Source organism: Trifolium pratense, linkage group LG6 (assembly GCF_020283565.1).
Source record: "Trifolium pratense cultivar HEN17-A07 linkage group LG6, ARS_RC_1.1, whole genome shotgun sequence".
In the NCBI taxonomy this organism is placed as follows: Eukaryota; Viridiplantae; Streptophyta; class Magnoliopsida; order Fabales; family Fabaceae; genus Trifolium; species Trifolium pratense.
Genome location: NC_060064.1, coordinates 7,065,011 through 7,083,354, shown reverse-complemented (window position 1 = coordinate 7,083,354; position 18,344 = coordinate 7,065,011). Strand labels below are relative to the sequence as shown.

The window sequence follows — 18,344 nt, the reverse complement described above, 5'->3', positions numbered from 1 at the left end:
TGAAGCACATTAATTCCATTCCATATAATTCTATCATTCCATATTAATCATTCCATACTATTTTTGACTAATTCCAAAAGAATTACACGCTGCTTTCTTTGTTTGTTTATTCTTTCTTTGTTTGTTTATTCTGTTCCTGCAAAGTCTCTTTGTCTCTTTGTTCTGTTCACTTCTATATGAATTATCTGCATAAAAACTACTCTTGACGTAAAACGCCGCTTAGAAGTCGAATTTTGAGACGGTGTCTTGTGTGCACATTCACTTCTATACAAATTGTTTTTTGAGAAAGGATGATCATAACGAGATGGATCTTTGCAACATAAATCATTTTGGAAGATGTTTTAGTTGAATTTTCTTGTAGTGGAATAATAATCTAGGTCAGTTATATCACCAACTTTTATATTGATCTGATCCATAGATTACTTTGAAAGGTTAAGCTCAAGTATTGAGCTTAGATTACTCTGAAAGGTTAGCTCAAGTATTGACGACGAGAGCTCCTATTTTCAACAGGTCTTTTATTAAAGTATTTTTTTTGATAAATATAATATTTTTTTTGATAAATTTTTAAAAAAATCACTTGTGCTAAGTAACGTTGTCTTACCAATGTGTTCAAAATGATTATTTTACAATGCACATATTCATATAGTTAGTACTTTACATTTAAGGCTTCACCAAATAATCATCGATCATGAGGTTATGAAAGTGCGCCAACAAGTACTCACAGTTGTACTGAGCTAATTTCTCGGTAACCAAAATTTAAAAAGCAAAACATGAACAAGCAAACAATCAAAAAAGATTGAAGAAATGCTTAGGTACACATTCTGCACGAGGCAATAAATTCAATGTTGGATTCATCAGGCTTTTGCTGACTATCCTGGCTGTCAAAACGACAAAACATAAACCACTGAATTTAACCACATTGGTTTCCAGAATGAGTTTTTTTAAAAATAAAATCAGAGACACCACTGCACATTATTTACCATTAATATTGTGATAATCAAAACGAAAATGTCGTAGAAACCAAAGAATGTTGAAAAAATGCATGATGAATTAGTTTCAATTTGAGGCACAAAAGCTTTAGTATTGCAGGGAAGACTTTGCAGGAACAGAACAAACAAAGAAAACAGCGTGTGATTCTTTTGGAATTAGTCAAAAATAGTATGGAATGATTAATATAGAATGATAGAATTATATGGTATGAAATTAATATGCTTGATTCTCTTATAATTACCTGTGGATGAATACTCTTGATATGTATTCAGTGTGAATGACTAAATAAAGGGCTAGGATTAATCAGCAGGATTAGCAGCAGACAGGCTGCAGCTGAGGATCCAAATCGTGGAAACCATAGGGATAAAAGAGAATTGATCAATTAACTGATAAATTAAGATTAAAAACGGTAACCAACACAAAATATTATTATTACAAAACACATTATGTTTACAAAAAAACCAGTGATCATCTAGCAGTCACATGAGTACATAACAGCAACAACATTGCATATAATATATTGCTTATTATTATGATGATGATGATCACATTTTCTCACGACGACGCTCAACATGAATGGTGCCTTCTTCCTCCAAATGTCCTGTATCACCCTTATCCATTCCTGCTGCTGCTCTCAGCCCATCCGCCACCACTCCTGGCCTACTCTCATCCACCTTCACCACCACTTTCTCTCTACCCATCCCTCCTCTTCCTCCCATCCTTAAATCACCCATTCCCATCCTCTCATCTTCTTCCGTTCCACTCATCATTTCCTGCACATTCAGGAAAAAGAGTCATTAGCAGCGCAGCTTGTTGACCATTGTCATGTTCAATTTGTACCAATTAATATTTTCAAAATATTAATTTTTTATTTATTATTCCAATTAATATAAATTCATATTTTTTATTTTTTAATAAGCAGAAATGATAAAAGTACCTTAGTTTCATCTTTCTTCCCAGTCAAGAAACCCATAACTGAATCCTTAAACTCTCCAAGCTTCCCCACAGTAGTATCTTTCCCTTCTTTAGCCTTTTCAGCAGTATAATCCTTATACTCCCCAGCCTTATTCATTGTAGCATCCTTCGCTTCTCCAGCCTTCTGCATCGTCGCATCTTTCGCCTCCTTAGCCTTCTCTGCAGCATAATCCTTGCACTCTCCAGCTTTCTGAACAGTTGCATCTTTCGCCTCCTTAGCCTTCTCTGCAGCATAGTTTGTATACTCCCCTGCTTTATTCGCAGTAGTGTCTTTAGCTTCCCTCGCTTTCTCTGCAGCATAGTTTGTATACTCCCCTGCTTTATTCGCAGTAGTGTCTTTCGCTTCCCTCGCTTTCTCTGCAGCATAGTTTGTATTCTCTTTTGTTTTCTGAGCTGCATAATCTGTAGTATCCCTAGCTTTTTCACCAGCTTCGTAACTCTTACCAACTACAGCATCTTTAGCAGCTTTCAACATTGAACCTACAGAACCAATAACACCTGGTTTCTCTTCTTGTTGATAATATCCTGTTGCAGAACTAAATGCACTTTCTTTTGCTCTGTTAACATCTTCAAGATCTTTAGCAGCAAGTTTTGCAGCTGCTTCAGCTCTTGCTTGTTTAAACTGTGTTTCAGAATTAAGTGAGTAACCTTCTTCTCTTTCGTTTGTTCTGTTTATGTCACCAATGTCTTTTGCAGCTAGCTTTGCAGCTGCTTCTGCTCTGTCTTCCTTGTAGACTTTCCTTGATGCCATTGATTTTGTGACTTGAAAATATTACAGAAAATGAAAATGAAGTTTCAGAATTAACTTTAACTTTAATCAAATGTGAAAAAGATGGTAGTGCATAGATTGGTCTAAAATTTCATGTATATATGTGAAGGAAACAGAGTCGGTGTGTACATATATGAAGTAGAACATTGGGGGAAGGATGTTTGGGGAGAGTGACACGTGGAGGAAAGGGTTTCATCGTGGTGACACGTGGATGAAATAAAATTGAATATTGTGGAGATGTGTATTCATGTGTACACGTAGCCTAAGAAGCTCCTTGGTGATGACATCTATCTATCTTATGCGAAATGTAAATGTGTTTGAGATTATCTATGTGTGTTTTACAGAGGCGTATCCGAGTTTTAGGAGGCTCTGTGCAAAATATAAAAGTGGTCATTTAATAAAAAAAAAAAATTATCGATTTAAAATGCATATAATATAAAAAAAAATTCTTGTAAACATATAAATTATCAATATTAAATCTTACATTAAATTAAATGGAACAAGAAATACAAAATAATTATCTTTGAATATAACGTCAAAAAGGAACATCATAATCTAAGATTAAATTTTATGCAAAGATTAAAATGGACTAGAACTATATTTACGAGTATAGATAACTAATATATTGATACTCATGATATTTATGAACATTAACAATATATAACTATTATTTTAGGGCTTAAAAATTAATCTATTAATATAGATCTGATATTTTATAGGTATAAATAATATATAAGTAATATTATAGGACCGCAAAATTTTGAGTTGAGACCCTCAAAATTTTGAGGCCCTATACCGTCGCACACCTCGCACATGCATGCGAGCCTCCTCTGGTGTTTTATAAAGTACAACTATAGAAAGAAAATATTCGTTAAAAAAAAAACTATAGAAAGAAAATACATTTTTAGTCTCTATAAAAAAAAATTAACAATTTTTATTCCCTCAAATATTTTTCATACAATCTATTATGCTAGCAAGTCTTGAATGATAATCGAGTCAATTACACAACTACCAAAAACGAGTTGATAGTCATAAGGTTTTACAAAGTGGTTGCATCGAGTTTTGTTAATCTTCACTAGGTTTGATGTGTCAATGGTGCTTGTAAGTGATGAGGGCAAACATTTTTGCAACGTTTTTTATGCATTCCTTTTTATAACATGTAGGTTGTTTCATTATCCATAAGTTGAGTGCACGAGAGATTTGTGAAAAGAAGGCGATGAAAATAGATAACATGTTATAACATGTGTCAATGGATCTTTAGCGTTACTTTCTTTAAAAAGTGTTTCAAATCATTAAGATCTTAGATAAACATGGTCACCACAAGAAGTGGTAAGTTGTTTTTGAATTTTAGTTGAAAATATTGTTGCTTAGTTAGTTGCCATATTTATTAGGATTGTACTTAGTGAATTTATTAGCTAAATACAATGTCAGGCATAAAGTTGCAATCCTTTATCATTCTCAAACTAGCAGTCAAGTAGAAGTCTCGAATCGTCAACTAAAACAAATTTTTGAGAATACGATCTCCGCTTCTAGGAAGGATTAGTCTTTGAAACTTGATGATACTCTTTGGGCATATATGACTGCTTTTAAGACTCATTTGAGGTTCTAGCCATACCAATTGGTGTACGGCAAAGCTTGCCATTTATCGGTGGAACTAGAGCACAAAGCCTATTGGGCCGTGAAGTTCCTTAATTTTGATGCAAGTTTAGCGGGTGAGAAGAAGTTCTTTTTTATAAGCAAGAATTCATGGTTGAACAATTGATGATCTATATTATATAACAAGTGCGTCAATTATTCAATAATCCTAAAAAGAGAATTTTTGGTTATAAAAGGGGACAAATGAATGGAGGGGGTACATTAAGAGTTAGACAAATGATTTTTAGTATTTGTGTATTCCTGACAACGTCTCCTATTTTTATGCATGTGTGCGGAAAAAAAAATGAAAACAAGTGAGAAACAAAGCAAATAAGTAATTATATTTTGATAAAATAATATAATATAACAAAAGTTTATGCTATTATTTAACTATAATTTTTTTTTTGTAAATAGACGAAATGACGTCTGGCCTTACAATTTGGACATTACTACTAGTTGAGTTAAGATTTGTGGACATTAAAATGCAATAAGTTAATTATTTGATAAATTATATATATATATATTGTAAAAAAAGATATATAATATAATAGGGGTTTGGTAAAAATAAAATAAAACAATAGGGATATAATCAATTTGTATTTCAATCATATATAATATTCAATTTCACATGACATGCATGATTCAAAGAGTTGTATTTAATAAGTTGAAAAAAAATGAGGGAGATATTATTTCTTTACAAGATATATTGATCGACATATAGTTATTATCTTATTTGTTATTTGAATTCATGACTTTAGTCATATTTAACTAATGAAAATGAGAGAAAATCAATTAAGTTTGAATTATCTAATATTTACATTTTAATTTAAAATTAATAATATATTAATTTTGTCGTATTTTCTTTAATTAATATTCATAAAACTTAAATTTTTAAATTAAAAATAAAATTATTAATTTCATATTATTTTCAAAATTAAATAAGTTAAAATATATATTGTATATGTTTATTTTAATATGAGTTAAACTATACAAATTTACTGATTGAATCTACGTTTCAATTCTACTTAACCAAAACTAGTTCATGTAGAAACTAGATTATGATAACCTCTTTCATTGTCTTTAGCGACCATTGACCATGTGTAAACAAAATTAGTTTGCTACTTAACCCACTTGGGTTGGTCCGGTGGCATTGGTTTGAGACCTGAGAGTGTGCTCCTCTTTGAGGTCTCAGGTTCGATTCTCACTGGTGTCAATTTGGATGGACTAGCTTCTTCAAAAAAAATTAGTTTGCTACTTGATTAACGAATTAGAATTTTGATCTGTTAATAAGTTGACTTATGATTTACCTATATGAGCATTGTTTTGAAATACTTTACTTGGTTAATTACTTGGGCTGATCTCACAGTAGGGATAAAAAAATGTCCCAACCATGTTCAATTTGATTATACTATGTCTTGTTCAAAAGAATTTGATTATACTATGTTAATTCTACCTTCAAATGAAGTCTATTTTATCATAAAAATTTAAATTCAAAGAAAACATACAAATGGATTTATGAAGAGATGATGTAAAAAAGAATTGTCAGCATAAGCAATGAATTGCCACAAAAGAATTTTAAGGGGTTGATCTAGTTTTAAAAAGATAGGTTTTGAAATTGGGAGATTCCGAATTCGAATTCCGCTAGTGCTTTTGAAGGGAGGTAAATATAATTACCTTTATAAATCTTCTAAATGTCTTAAGATCTCTCTTACCTTGAACTATGACACCATCCCCCTCACTCTAAATTTCTTATATAAAATAATGAATTGCCACAAGAATATAAAACTCTTGATGAGATCCCAAAAGTGGTTCAAGGAAGAATCTCGAGAGCAATTTTTACCTCTCTTTCAAGAGTTTGGATCCTTTATTGCCCCTTTTATTCAATCATCCCTCCTATTCTTGATCCAATGGCTGATAAATAAATTAATTAAAGAAATAGTTTTAAAGAGAGAGAAAAAACATGAATGGATGTCTAAAATGATGGCTGCACAGACAATAGATTTTCTTGTCACCCTCATGTTTCTTTTTCACCCCTCGATTTTCCATTTTTGCCCTTGAATATATATTTTGAAACAATTTTTCCGATTTTTTTGCCTTGGAAAAAAGCTTTGGAATGTATTTTCCAATTTTTTTTAAGAATTTGAACTAGAAAAACTTCGTACAAGGGCAAACATGAAAAAACAGGGGTAGAAAAGAACCACGGAATATGGGAAGAGAAAAATTTAAATGCAACTAACAAATACAATCACTAAGCCCAACCAAGGAAAGGCCCGTGACCACTAACTAAAAGAAGAAAGAATAAGAATACAAACTCCTCAATGGAAAACCGTACTAATGAAGAAAAAAAAACTTAATACACATTTGTTAAAGTAATTTAGGAAAAATGTACCCAAAAAATAGTTTATAAAAATACATTTTTTTTATAAGTAAAAGCTTATGAATAAATATAAAAAATTATTTATTTATGTAAACTATTATTCGTAAGCTCAAAATTAAAATAAATCAATTCAAACGAATCCTAAATCTATTCATAAATGGTTTCATTTTGTTCATCTTGGTCATCTTCATACATCAATACTTGATAAAATTTATTTGATAAATTTTTTATTTCTTTTGTGAACGTCATGAAAATAAAGAAACGGAATTGCACATTTGAGATCGACTCATCGAAATCTAACCAATCAATATAATCTAAGATATGCAAATATCATAAGAAAACATGCAAATATATATATATTTTTTTTCAGGTAGATCAGTGGCTAAAAATTTCACTCTTAAATAGATAAATGAGTTAAACTCACGAGATAACATGCAAACATTTTTAGTCTTGTAGTATTAGGAAATATACTGCCAGACACAATTCACAAAAAACACATAATACTATTTTTCTATTTGACAATCCAATTCAGGAAAGTAAAATCACTTTTACATTTCAACAATTTTATACATTACATGCATGAAAGGAAAAGAATCACATTCACAATTTCACACCACCATCTTACATTACCAATCAAAAAAACTAATTTACCAACCATGGTGATTAACTAATAAAATCTTACAATTGTTATTGATCATCATGGACTCTGAAGTTCAATCTTCTAAGCCAAATAGAATGAAGGATCATATGAAACACATCAAATCTCTTAGGAGGAGAATTTACCTCAAAGTGTCTCCTAACTTGTACTACTCTTCTTTGCATTCTTATATATTGTCTTTGAGAAATACTCATCAATATGTTCTTCAAATTAGGTATATCCTTAACCGAAACCTCAACCGAAAATGATTTCCAATTCAAGACATCACTGAATGGAGGAACATAATATTCTGAAATTAGCACCGGAACACAACCCGTGTAAATTGCTTCCACTACTCTCGGACTAGCTACCTCGTATCCGCTAGGACAAAGACAAAACTTGCTTTTTCTTAACATACTATAGTAATCCACACCCTTTGGAAGGTACTGATGAACTTGAAGATCTTCATCTTTGTTTTCCCAATGTTCGAGTAGAACGGGCCTAATGGGCCCGTGAACCCCACCAGCAAAGAAGGCTAAAAGTGATCGCTTTGATGGCGAAGGCCCACCAGACAAACCCTTCATTGTACCGGTTCGAAGATTGATTTCTGGAATAGATGCATCCTTTGCTGGCTTGAATCCCTCTGAGGTGTTGGCATTGCAGAATGCATGAATTGAATTTTTGTACAAGTTTGGATCTGCTTGTGATGTCTGGGGCCCCTGAAATAGAAGCAAACACAAAAATAAAAAACTTGTACAACATTACATTACTAGCGGTCTAGTGTCTAGTACTAGGAAGAAAAGTTTTGAATAAAAGTTCGCAATCCCAATTTATTTATTTTAGGTCGCAACATCAAAGTTTTTAATGTCTCTCCAAAAAAAAAAAATATGCAATTTTGTATCGTTGGGCGACATCCTCCACAATGTACATTGTGTGGTGGCATATAGAACCGTCTGATTTAGAGAGAATATTAACTTGTAATAGTTACAAGTAAATTAACTTGTGATTAGTTGAAAAACGATAGAATGAAAGAAATTCGATTATTATGATACACTTAATAGAGTTCTCCTAACTAAGGAAACTAATCGTAACCAATTTACAGTTCTCAAAAAAAAAAAAACTTAACCAATTTACAACTAACCATAACTAACTTGTAGCTACTTCAAATAATATCTAACCCATTCTAACCAATGTATCAACCGTATTCGACTGCAATTCTCTTCAATATTAAAGACCACAGTTAGCAGGGTAATTTTTTTTAAGTATCTGTCAATCTAAAATTGAGGATGCATGGACTACGATGTTTAAGAGATAGTGAAATATTTACCCAATCGTGGCAAGCAAGCGTGAAATGATCAGCACCAAGACTTCGGTTCCAATAAGGGTATTTTTTGGAAATCACATTGATATAATCTGCAACGGTTTTCTTTATGGGGGTATCATCACGAGAGTCGCGAACATAGACAAAAGCAACCAACTCCGCTACACTATAAGGAAGGAAAAATACATGTGCCTTCTCTGGGTCTCTTGTTCTGAATTGTTCATTCATCTCAATAGCATGGATGAAAGTTCCTTCAATAGAATATATATTTTTGCAAGGTGCATTGTGAAAAACCGGAGGCTCGCCTTCTTCGTAGACAAATACTTTGAATTGTTTCTCCATTTCTAAGTAACTCCTATAACAATTTTGCAAAGTAAGACGAGCGAATTATATCAAAACAAAAAAAATTAGATTAAAAAAAGTTGTTGTGCATTTACCTATGAAATACATTAGGATTGTGATACATTGGTCCTGTTGGAACATAGTCTATGTCTTGTGTTTGATTCCCATATTTTGCTTTTCTTATCGCGTCTCTAGCTTGTAGTAGACCGGCTTCGGTTCTGTCTAAGATGCTAAACTTTCTTGGTAGATTTTGTTTCTCCGGAGGAATATGAGAATCATTCATAGAAGTTGTGTTGAAAACAACTTGAGAAGCATTGAGACTTTCTTTTTCTTTGTCCTGGTAAAGAAAAAAAAATTGAGTCATTAAAATACTCACATGTTAATTCTGACTATATTAGAATGATCTACCTAACAAGTAACAAGATGCTTGTATAAATAATATAATTCAATAAAAAAAAAAAAAAAAGAGAAATTGATGTAACCGTTCTTGTCTTTTCCTTTCTTTCAAAACAAAAATGACATCAACCTTTTTAATAACAAATCTTTCACAATCATTGGTTCTTGTTTACGGTTGAATCTAGTACCAAGTGTGGATAATGCAAAAGAAAAACTAATAATCCACATTAGCAATATTATCCTCCAAAAATCAAATTTAACTTAAGGGAGCAAATAATATTTTTTTGTTGTTGGTGTAAACAAAGTATCATTAATCCTTCGTGCGTAATTGCGCAGAGATACCAAAACTCAGTTCGAACATGAAACCTTTATTAAATTAGAAAAATGTATCATTCAATTTCATCTCATGAGAGCACTATTGGGCACAACACACATAGCTAAATTTAAACAAACTAATAGTAAAATCCAACGTAAATGGGGTCAACTGGGTCAAACTTTTTTTGTACAGCTATACAAGTGTCAAGTTAGTGTAGTCTTAATTATTTGTGTGTGTGTTAAACTTTTCGGGACATGATAATCAGGAGTCACACCGATAGTTAAGTGGTTAAAAATTGTCCGAATCATGAGTCATCCTGAATGATTTGTCTTAAAAAATGAGTCTTACTTAGGGTGTGTTTGATTTGTTAAAGGGTAAGTACTGGACAGAACAGTACAAGACAGAACAGCACAACACATGACAGAACAGCACAAACAAACTTTTGGGATATTGAACATTTTTTTGTCTTATACGATATTTTGTTAATAAAATGGTATTTTGGCATTTTAGACAACTTGTACTGCGGACAAAAAGTTTTGCTGTGGTTTAGTGAGGTACAAAAAATTCTGTTTTTGTCGTGTCCATTGCTTCTCAGTTTGTCCAGTTCCTGAAACAGTTTTACAATCAAACACGGTACAACTACAGTTGTCCTATCCAGTCTCTTATTTTTTAGCGAATCAAACGGAAACGGACCCTTAAGGCACATGTTAAAAATCCAAAAGTAAAAACATTCTTTTAAATTTTGTGTAACTAATTTGTGATTAAGTTTAAAAAGTGAATTAGATGATTGAATTATTATAAAACATTTATTTTTTTGAATCACTAACATGTACCCTAAAAAATACTACTTCAAATCTAAGTGAATTTGTTATTAAAAATATTTTTTTATTATAAAGTCATTGGATGAAATAGTTTTTCACTATGGGGATAATTAAGAAATTAAATTTATTACTACTATATCTGAAATCCGTAATTAATTCCTATGACCGTTTTATTTACGGCAACAACAAGGCCAGCTTGATACAGCCAGCAATTGCCTTAATTGCCTTAAGTTCCAAATCTTTCCATTTTACAAGAAAAATTACCTAGAAAATATCATCATTTTTAAATAAACAAATTTATTATAGGAGTACGATGCTTAGATGAAGGGTCTTGTTAACATGTGCCCTTAGGGCACATGATAAGATATACCAAAATAGTAATTCAACATTTAATGATACAAGAAATTTAATGCTTCAAAAGTCAAAATGCACAAATTAGCATTTAATAATTTCTATTTTTGCTTCCTTAACATGTGCCTTAAGGGCACAAGTTAACATTTTCCTTAGATGAAAAGGAAAGGTTGATCTGTTAAATGTCAATTTCAAATTACTTGTAAGAAGAACCTTACAAATTTATAAAATCATTACTGTACCAAAATATTTACCTTATTTGTCAGAAAGATATTTTACTTTTACCTTAAAATCTTAAAAAACAAAAAAGATATATTTTACCTTAGGAAGTTAAAGGAAAAAAGGACAATATAATAAATTTCTCAATTTATTTTTTCCAAAATCTTAAAGATTCTATCTTAGTCATTCATTCATCGTATCATCAAAGAAAAGAATCGCATAAATTTATTCTATAAAAAAGTAGGAAATTAAAAAGAAACGCCAACCGCTTTATTACAGTCATAATTCTTTCCTTTTTAACGTTCTTTCCTTTTTAAGTACATTAATCATAAAATATTTTATGAAAAATTCCAATTTCCAACAGAGTACTTAATATTCCACCAACACATTGGCTGGTTAATGAATTTTACTAACTTTGTCAGTAGATATAAGACTCATTTGGAAAATTACCGAAAAAAGATCGCAGTATTAAATTTATTGACGATTAATATTGTTTTTACAAGGTCGCCAAAAATGGCATTTTCTGGCGAAGAGGAAGTGAAGTTTTCTGGCTATCCCACCGCCTATTTACGGGGACGGTTTAAAGCCAGAGTTTAGTCATTAAAATTGACATTGATATCAGGAAGAATGGAATATGAGACCTTGAAAACAACAACTTTTTGTGGGAACACATGTTAACGGGACTTTACTTATCTCGCAATAAAACTCTGAATGAGCCCGAACAGCAAAAAAAAAAATATTCCATCAATAAAATTGTCTTTTTGTTTTTAATAAGAAAATTCAAACACTCAAAAGATAGAATCAAAAGAAAAGAAAATTCAAACACTTTAAGGATAGAATCAAAAGAAAAAACAAGTAATCTCTTACCAATTGTTGAGGTGTTTGATCAATAGGTTGAACAGAAAATGGAGGAGTAGAAGATTGATTGAAAACAGAATCATCAGAAACAGCTTTCACTTTGTCTTTGTCAGCAACAACTTGAGTCTTCTCCAACGTTGTTGTTTTTGTAACATCATTATCATTACTACTTGTGTTTGGAATAAAAACCCAATTAGATGGATTAGGACCCAATAGAGAAACAAGCCCAGCAACTATTATGAGTGGAACCATAAACAATAAGAGTTTCACATATGATGAAGATGAATTTGATTCTGAAGCCATTGTATTGATACTATTGATGTTAATATTTCATATACTATATAGTATAATTATATTATATGGTAGGAAAATTCATGATTCTTTTGTGGTTTTAGAGATAAACAGAGAAGGTTAAAACAGAGAGGTTTTTGGTGGGGAGAGTATTTATAGGCAGAAAGAATCTTGGTAATAAATTGGTGTGATCTCCTTCACATTTTGTTCTTAAATTGTGAATATTTCTGTATTTGCATGCAATTTTTTGGGTTTCCGATTTTACCCTTTTCTTCAGCTTCTGCATCAATGCCCCACCGATTCACTCATTTAATGTCATGGTCATATTTTGTGTCATCTTCACAATTGACCTCAATGCACTAAGCAAACCATTGACAAATATTCGGATAACTCGAGTTTGATTTTTGATAGAATAATTGTCGATTAAATTTTACTTATCTTACAATCGAACTCTGAATTATCATAATCATGTTAGATGGTTAAAAAATTAAAAAATAATAATATATAAACGGTGTTTCGACATTTTGATTTCTTAATCGTTTATTTTGCATTCGATTCCTAATTGGTGAATTTTTTGGTTAAAAAATAAATTTAAATAATAATTTTTAATTAAAAAATATTTAATATAATATTTGTTTATTTATTTTTCTTATTCATAAGATTATTTTTCTTTAGCAGCTGATCTAAAAATTTCAAGAAGCTGATCTAAAAAAAAAATGTACTAAGCAAGCAGCCTAGCACTGTCGACATAAAATTCAAGTTGCTACAACAATGACATTTTTCTATATAACTACAAGTCTACAACAATGACGTTAATCCTCCTAAAATATTGTTTTAAGCCTAAAATGAATACAAATCATTTAAGCACATCAATTAAAGAAATTCACAAGTATACAATTATTTACATATTTAATTATTTATTGGGAATACCAAAACATATTTAATTATTTAATTAATACATCAATTTACATATTTAATTAAAATATTTTACATATAAAAAAGTAAGAAAATCTAAATTTAAATAAAATTACATTACATTATGAGTAATTGTGATGTTATAGATCAGCTGGGGTCCTTAATTTTTGTTACTTTGTTGGATTATCCTTTTCTTGACTCAATTATTGGAATATCCTTGTCATATGAGTAATCAATTTCACATAAAATTAATTTTAATATTAATAATTTATTATTTACTTATTTTTTTTATGAATATTTCCGTTATTATTTTGTTTAGGAAAAATCAACCAATGATAAAAATAAAGGTCATGCTAACCAGTGCCCCGGGACACTGGTTAAGGAAACTAAAAAAGGAAATTTTAAAATTAAAAATAATACTTTTTAGACTTTCAAGGCGTTGATTGCACAAACTTCAATTTGATATTACTATAATTAGTTCCTTAAACAAGTGCCCCGAGACACTTTTTAGCATTTTCCTTAAAATAAACGTTTTTCGTTTTGGTCTTTGATTCAATGTGAGAGTATGTTCGTTAGTCTCCTACGTGTCGTTTTCGGACTTTCCTTTGCTTGAGGACGTGTTGTTTTTAGGACTTCAAAGACAAAGCTAAAGACGAATGCATGGTCTAATTTTTTATTTCTTGTAAAATAAGTCGGGAAAATATAACTTGTAAATTATAAACTCATATTTAAAATAGTGTTTAAAAAATAAAATATAAGTTTGTGATGTAAAGACAATTACGGAATAGACCAAATTTATTTGGGTTGGTTTGGTGGCATTGACTTGGAATCTGAGAGTGTGTTTCTCCTTAATGTTTCAGGTTCAATTTTTTCTGATGCAATTTTAGTGAGCTAATTTAACTTCTTAAAAAACAAAATATTGAATAAATTATTTTTATTATATACTTGTATTACTGTATAAGTTATAAGCTTAAAATTTTACATAACTGATCAAATACGTAGGGCCTATTTGGCCCAGTTTTTTTTATAGCTTATGTAAATAGCTTATGCAATATAAATTAGATTTTATGTTATTTTATAAGTTCACACTGGTGAAAATTGTATTTTTATAAGCTATTTATCATAAACTACCTTGAAAATTTTATAATAATGTATAAAAATTGCATAAGCTATTTAAATAAGCTCTAAAAAAACTGAGTTAAACGGACCCTTAATTGTTCTCCAAAGTTGACTTTTTTGTAAATTAGTACTAGTAGCAAATTGAATTTAATTAGTATTTTTAGAAATTCCTTTTGCTTTCATATGGTTGGTTATAGTATAGCAGCCTCAAATAGAGTGGGCTGAAATAGATGACAAAGTTTTATCTCAATAAACTTAATTAGTATTTTTAGAAATTCTAACTGAATCAATCAGTTTTACAGGTGTGATCCCATGTGTGAGTTGACATTATCTGTACTGTTCGATTACTTGAACAGCTTAATTACAATTTTGTCATAATTTTTAAATAGTTAAAATAGTTGAATCATGATATAAAAAATTCTCGTCAATCTAATGTCTATAGTTTAATTTTACAACATTAATTTTAAGCTAGAATCCAAAACCTCTGACTAAAATTGAAAAGAGGGGATGTCATATGATTTTATTTTTTTTTACCAAGTTGTTATTTGGAATGGTTAATTAAACAAACTTTTATAATTTTAGATTCTTAGGGAACATTCTGTCAAAAATAAAAATAAATCTTAGGGGACATTGTACACTAATAAGTAGTGTAAAAAAATTTGTTGGGTTTCAATGTCGGTGGTTAAGTCTCATATCGACTATACATGAGAAGAATCGATTTAATAGATAAGTGACACGTTTACCTAATGTCTTAAGGTTTTGGGTGGAGATGTGACGTCTGACTCTCTTGTTGTCCTGGAGCATTGACTCATAATTTCTTCCAACTTCTTCCGACTCCCCAACTAAACTATACTAACTAAATATTTGGTGGTTAATGAATTCTTCTAAAGACAAATCATTTAAAAAAACTAAATTTAATTTTTAGTGAAAATTATTATTTATTAGATTTTACTTACTTCTTATTTGAAATCTAAATTATTAGGATTAGGATCTTTTTGAAAACCATAGGTAAATAAAAAATACAACCAAGTCATTGGGCTCAAGTGGTTAATGAGCTTCACCAAAAAAGATTTCGGGAGACCCGGATTCGATTCCTGGGTGGAACAATTTCTTGGCCAGACTTTAGTTATCTCGCGGCCGAACTCTGGACTACTAGGGCCCCTTTCTCCTAGGAACCGGAGGGTTATAAACCAAAAAATACAAATGGGGAGAGAATGGTAATTCTATGTTTATGGTATTCTTCTCTTTGGCTTAGGATCCGGGTCAGGGCTACTTCTAGTTCTTAGTCATGCCGCCCGCCATAAACAGAGACTTGTTTCGTTCAGCGGTAGTCAACTACGTACGAGGCATGCAACAAAATTTATAGGAGTATTAATTTTCAGCAATAATAACACCACAGTTTTTATGTCAGGAAAAAAGAATTAATGAATTACTTAATGCTTTTTGTTGTACAAAGGCTATGTGTGTTTTTCCATTTTCTAAACAGAGCAACAAGTACCACCTAGGCACTTACTCACACAATGAGAGATTTCGATTTCAACTTGGATAGTCAAAGAAAAATATTCAACTTAACAATTTATTATTTGTTGAGTTTATATTTTCTAAAGTAGGTCATTATTATCATCATTTTGGCTTGAGTTTCTTTGGGGTTTTTAAGCTCCTTTCATTTATATAAATAAATGTAACATCTTCAAAATGAAAAAAAAAATGATTTAGTGAGACTTATGTGATACTCCCTCCGGTTCTAAAATTTTACAATCTATTCCAAAACTAACCTTGGTGTATTAATTTATCATTAGGGAATATATCACTCTAATTAATGCATAACTTTGGAATGGATACAATTTAATAAGGGTAAAAATGGAATTGTAAGAATAAATTTAATGATTGTTTCTTATAAAAAGGACCAATTGTTTTTTTCAAATTGTTCCTTATAAAAAGGACCGGAGGGAGTACATAAGATTGGTGTATACTCTGTATTTAGTTTTTTCACACAAAAATTGTTATATAAAGTTTAATTAAGAGTTCGAACTTGAAAAAGTGGACTTTGAACATCATATAAGTAGAATAGACGAATTATATACATAACATCTTAAGATTTTGATTAAAGATACAATGTATTTAATTTTATTTGTGTGATTACGACCATTGATAACTATTGAATAGATGCAATTTTTCAAAAAATATTTTGAAAATTCTCCTTCAAATTCTATTCGATGACATTAGCAATATGTAAGTCATGTCTCATTCTTTATCTTTCATATTTCACGCGATCAATTGTATTTTCTACCATTTTCAACTAAGGACCTGAATTTACTGTAATTAGAATATCCACAGTGTCAATAATCATCTAATCAAGATCAAGCAGCCATTTAACGTCATGATTGTGGGAAACAGCCGATTCTAAAAAAATTAATTTCCTTTTTTAAGGTCAAGATAGAACCAAACAGAACCACTTTGTTTCATACACTATTTTAAGCTTGAGGTTTTCTTTTAAAAAAAACAATAAACTTAGAGTTGGATTTTAATTCCAAGTTGGCTAGTAAAGTTTCAACAATTTTTTTTTTTTTTTTAGTAATAAGGATTGAGTAATGAAAACGTTAGTATTAGCTTAAAAGTTTAAAAATACATACTACTATATAGTCTATAATCTATATATTCATTTCTAATTTCTTATAGTAATACTATAATCTTCGTGTTAAATAGTAATTACTCCGTAATAGTGGTGTTTAAAGAAAGCAATGTTTCAAACGGTGTAGCGGTGAGTAACTTAAGAGTGAATGTTTGTTTGTGTGATTCATTGCTTGAGTGAGTCATTAACGCTACGGCACCGCAGCATAGTTTACAAGAACGAGACCTCTCTTAAAATAGCATTCATGAATTCAATGGGGATTGAGGAATATTGCCACTATCCCTAAAATAAACAATTCTAACTATGTACTTTAGGGCCCAAAAATACATGTTATGCGTGGCGTGAAGGTTGCTCTCAAATTGATTCTATACAATACAAATACAAACAATTGGATGCTTGTCTAATTATACAATTCTCTTTGTTTTTCTACTTGTCAATTTTTATAAAAAAATGATATATTAATTAATTGAAATAAATTATTGCTAAAAAAATGAACATTTGATCGAAAACATGCTCTCTTATATCCTCAAGTTCAAATACTATAATTTTTTTTTTAACTTTCTGGTTCTTAAAGAAAGATGATACAAGATAATTCAGAGTTCGGCCTAATGTAGATAAAGTCTGACCATAAACCGTTCTAATCATGAATTGAACTCAAGGTCCTTCGAATGATTGATCATAGGAAAAATTCATTAATAATTTGAGTTTAATGTCTTAGTTATAGTTTTATGTAATTCAAAAAAAGTACTCCGATCGATTCATCCAAGAAAAAACTCATTAATCACTTGAATTCAATTTCTTAATTATAATTTCATGTAACCAAAAAAAAATACTATAGTTTTATGAGTATAAAATCATATGAATATGCTTAATGATGTCACATGTTTTAAAAGTTATATACTCTTACTTTTATATACATACACACAAAACTATAGTAACAAAACTCTTTCTTGGAGATAATATCCATACTTCTCTTTCTCAATACAAAAAAGTTTTAAAAAAATCTTATAAAAAAGGACAATCCAATTGAAAAAAAGTCATATTTAGGGAATGGGAATAGCTCTTTTTGTCTAAGATCTTGTTTAATGGATCGTGTGGTCAACCCTCCACATGCTTGTTTCACAATATATGTTGGTACGGAGAGGTGGGGAAAATGATAACTCCGTTTTATTGTGTTCACAGGTTGAGCAAAAAAATGAAACATTACTTCCATGTCCGATAGACTTCACATGACATCTTTAATTTTCTTTTTTCATGTTCTCATGATAACTTTAATCATAGTACTAAATATGGAAATTCCATTGAGTATGGTTAACTAAAGTACTAACATACACATACACTGATTTGTTTATTTCTATAGGAACACATACACTGATTTTT

General features: G+C 30.4%; 2 protein-coding genes across 2 annotated transcripts; both read right to left on the bottom strand.

The window, feature by feature from the left end:
• Positions 1 to 1,399: 1,399 nt before the first annotated feature.
• LOC123891258 (embryonic protein DC-8-like) lies at positions 1,400 to 2,802 on the bottom strand. Its single transcript, XM_045941096.1, has 2 exons — positions 1,928 to 2,802; positions 1,400 to 1,763 (listed from the first exon to the last, which is right to left on the bottom strand). Exons 1-2 carry the CDS (start codon positions 2,714 to 2,716, stop codon positions 1,536 to 1,538), a joined length of 1,017 nt encoding a protein of 338 aa, XP_045797052.1. The 5' UTR covers positions 2,717 to 2,802; the 3' UTR covers positions 1,400 to 1,535.
• Positions 2,803 to 7,229: 4,427 nt separating this feature from the next.
• On the bottom strand, positions 7,230 to 12,584 carry LOC123892718 (probable glycosyltransferase At5g03795). Its single transcript, XM_045942576.1, has 4 exons — positions 12,017 to 12,584; positions 9,142 to 9,383; positions 8,711 to 9,059; positions 7,230 to 8,102 (listed from the first exon to the last, which is right to left on the bottom strand). Exons 1-4 carry the CDS (start codon positions 12,308 to 12,310, stop codon positions 7,434 to 7,436), a joined length of 1,554 nt encoding a protein of 517 aa, XP_045798532.1. The 5' UTR covers positions 12,311 to 12,584; the 3' UTR covers positions 7,230 to 7,433.
• Between the last annotated feature and the right edge of the window lie 5,760 nt (positions 12,585 to 18,344).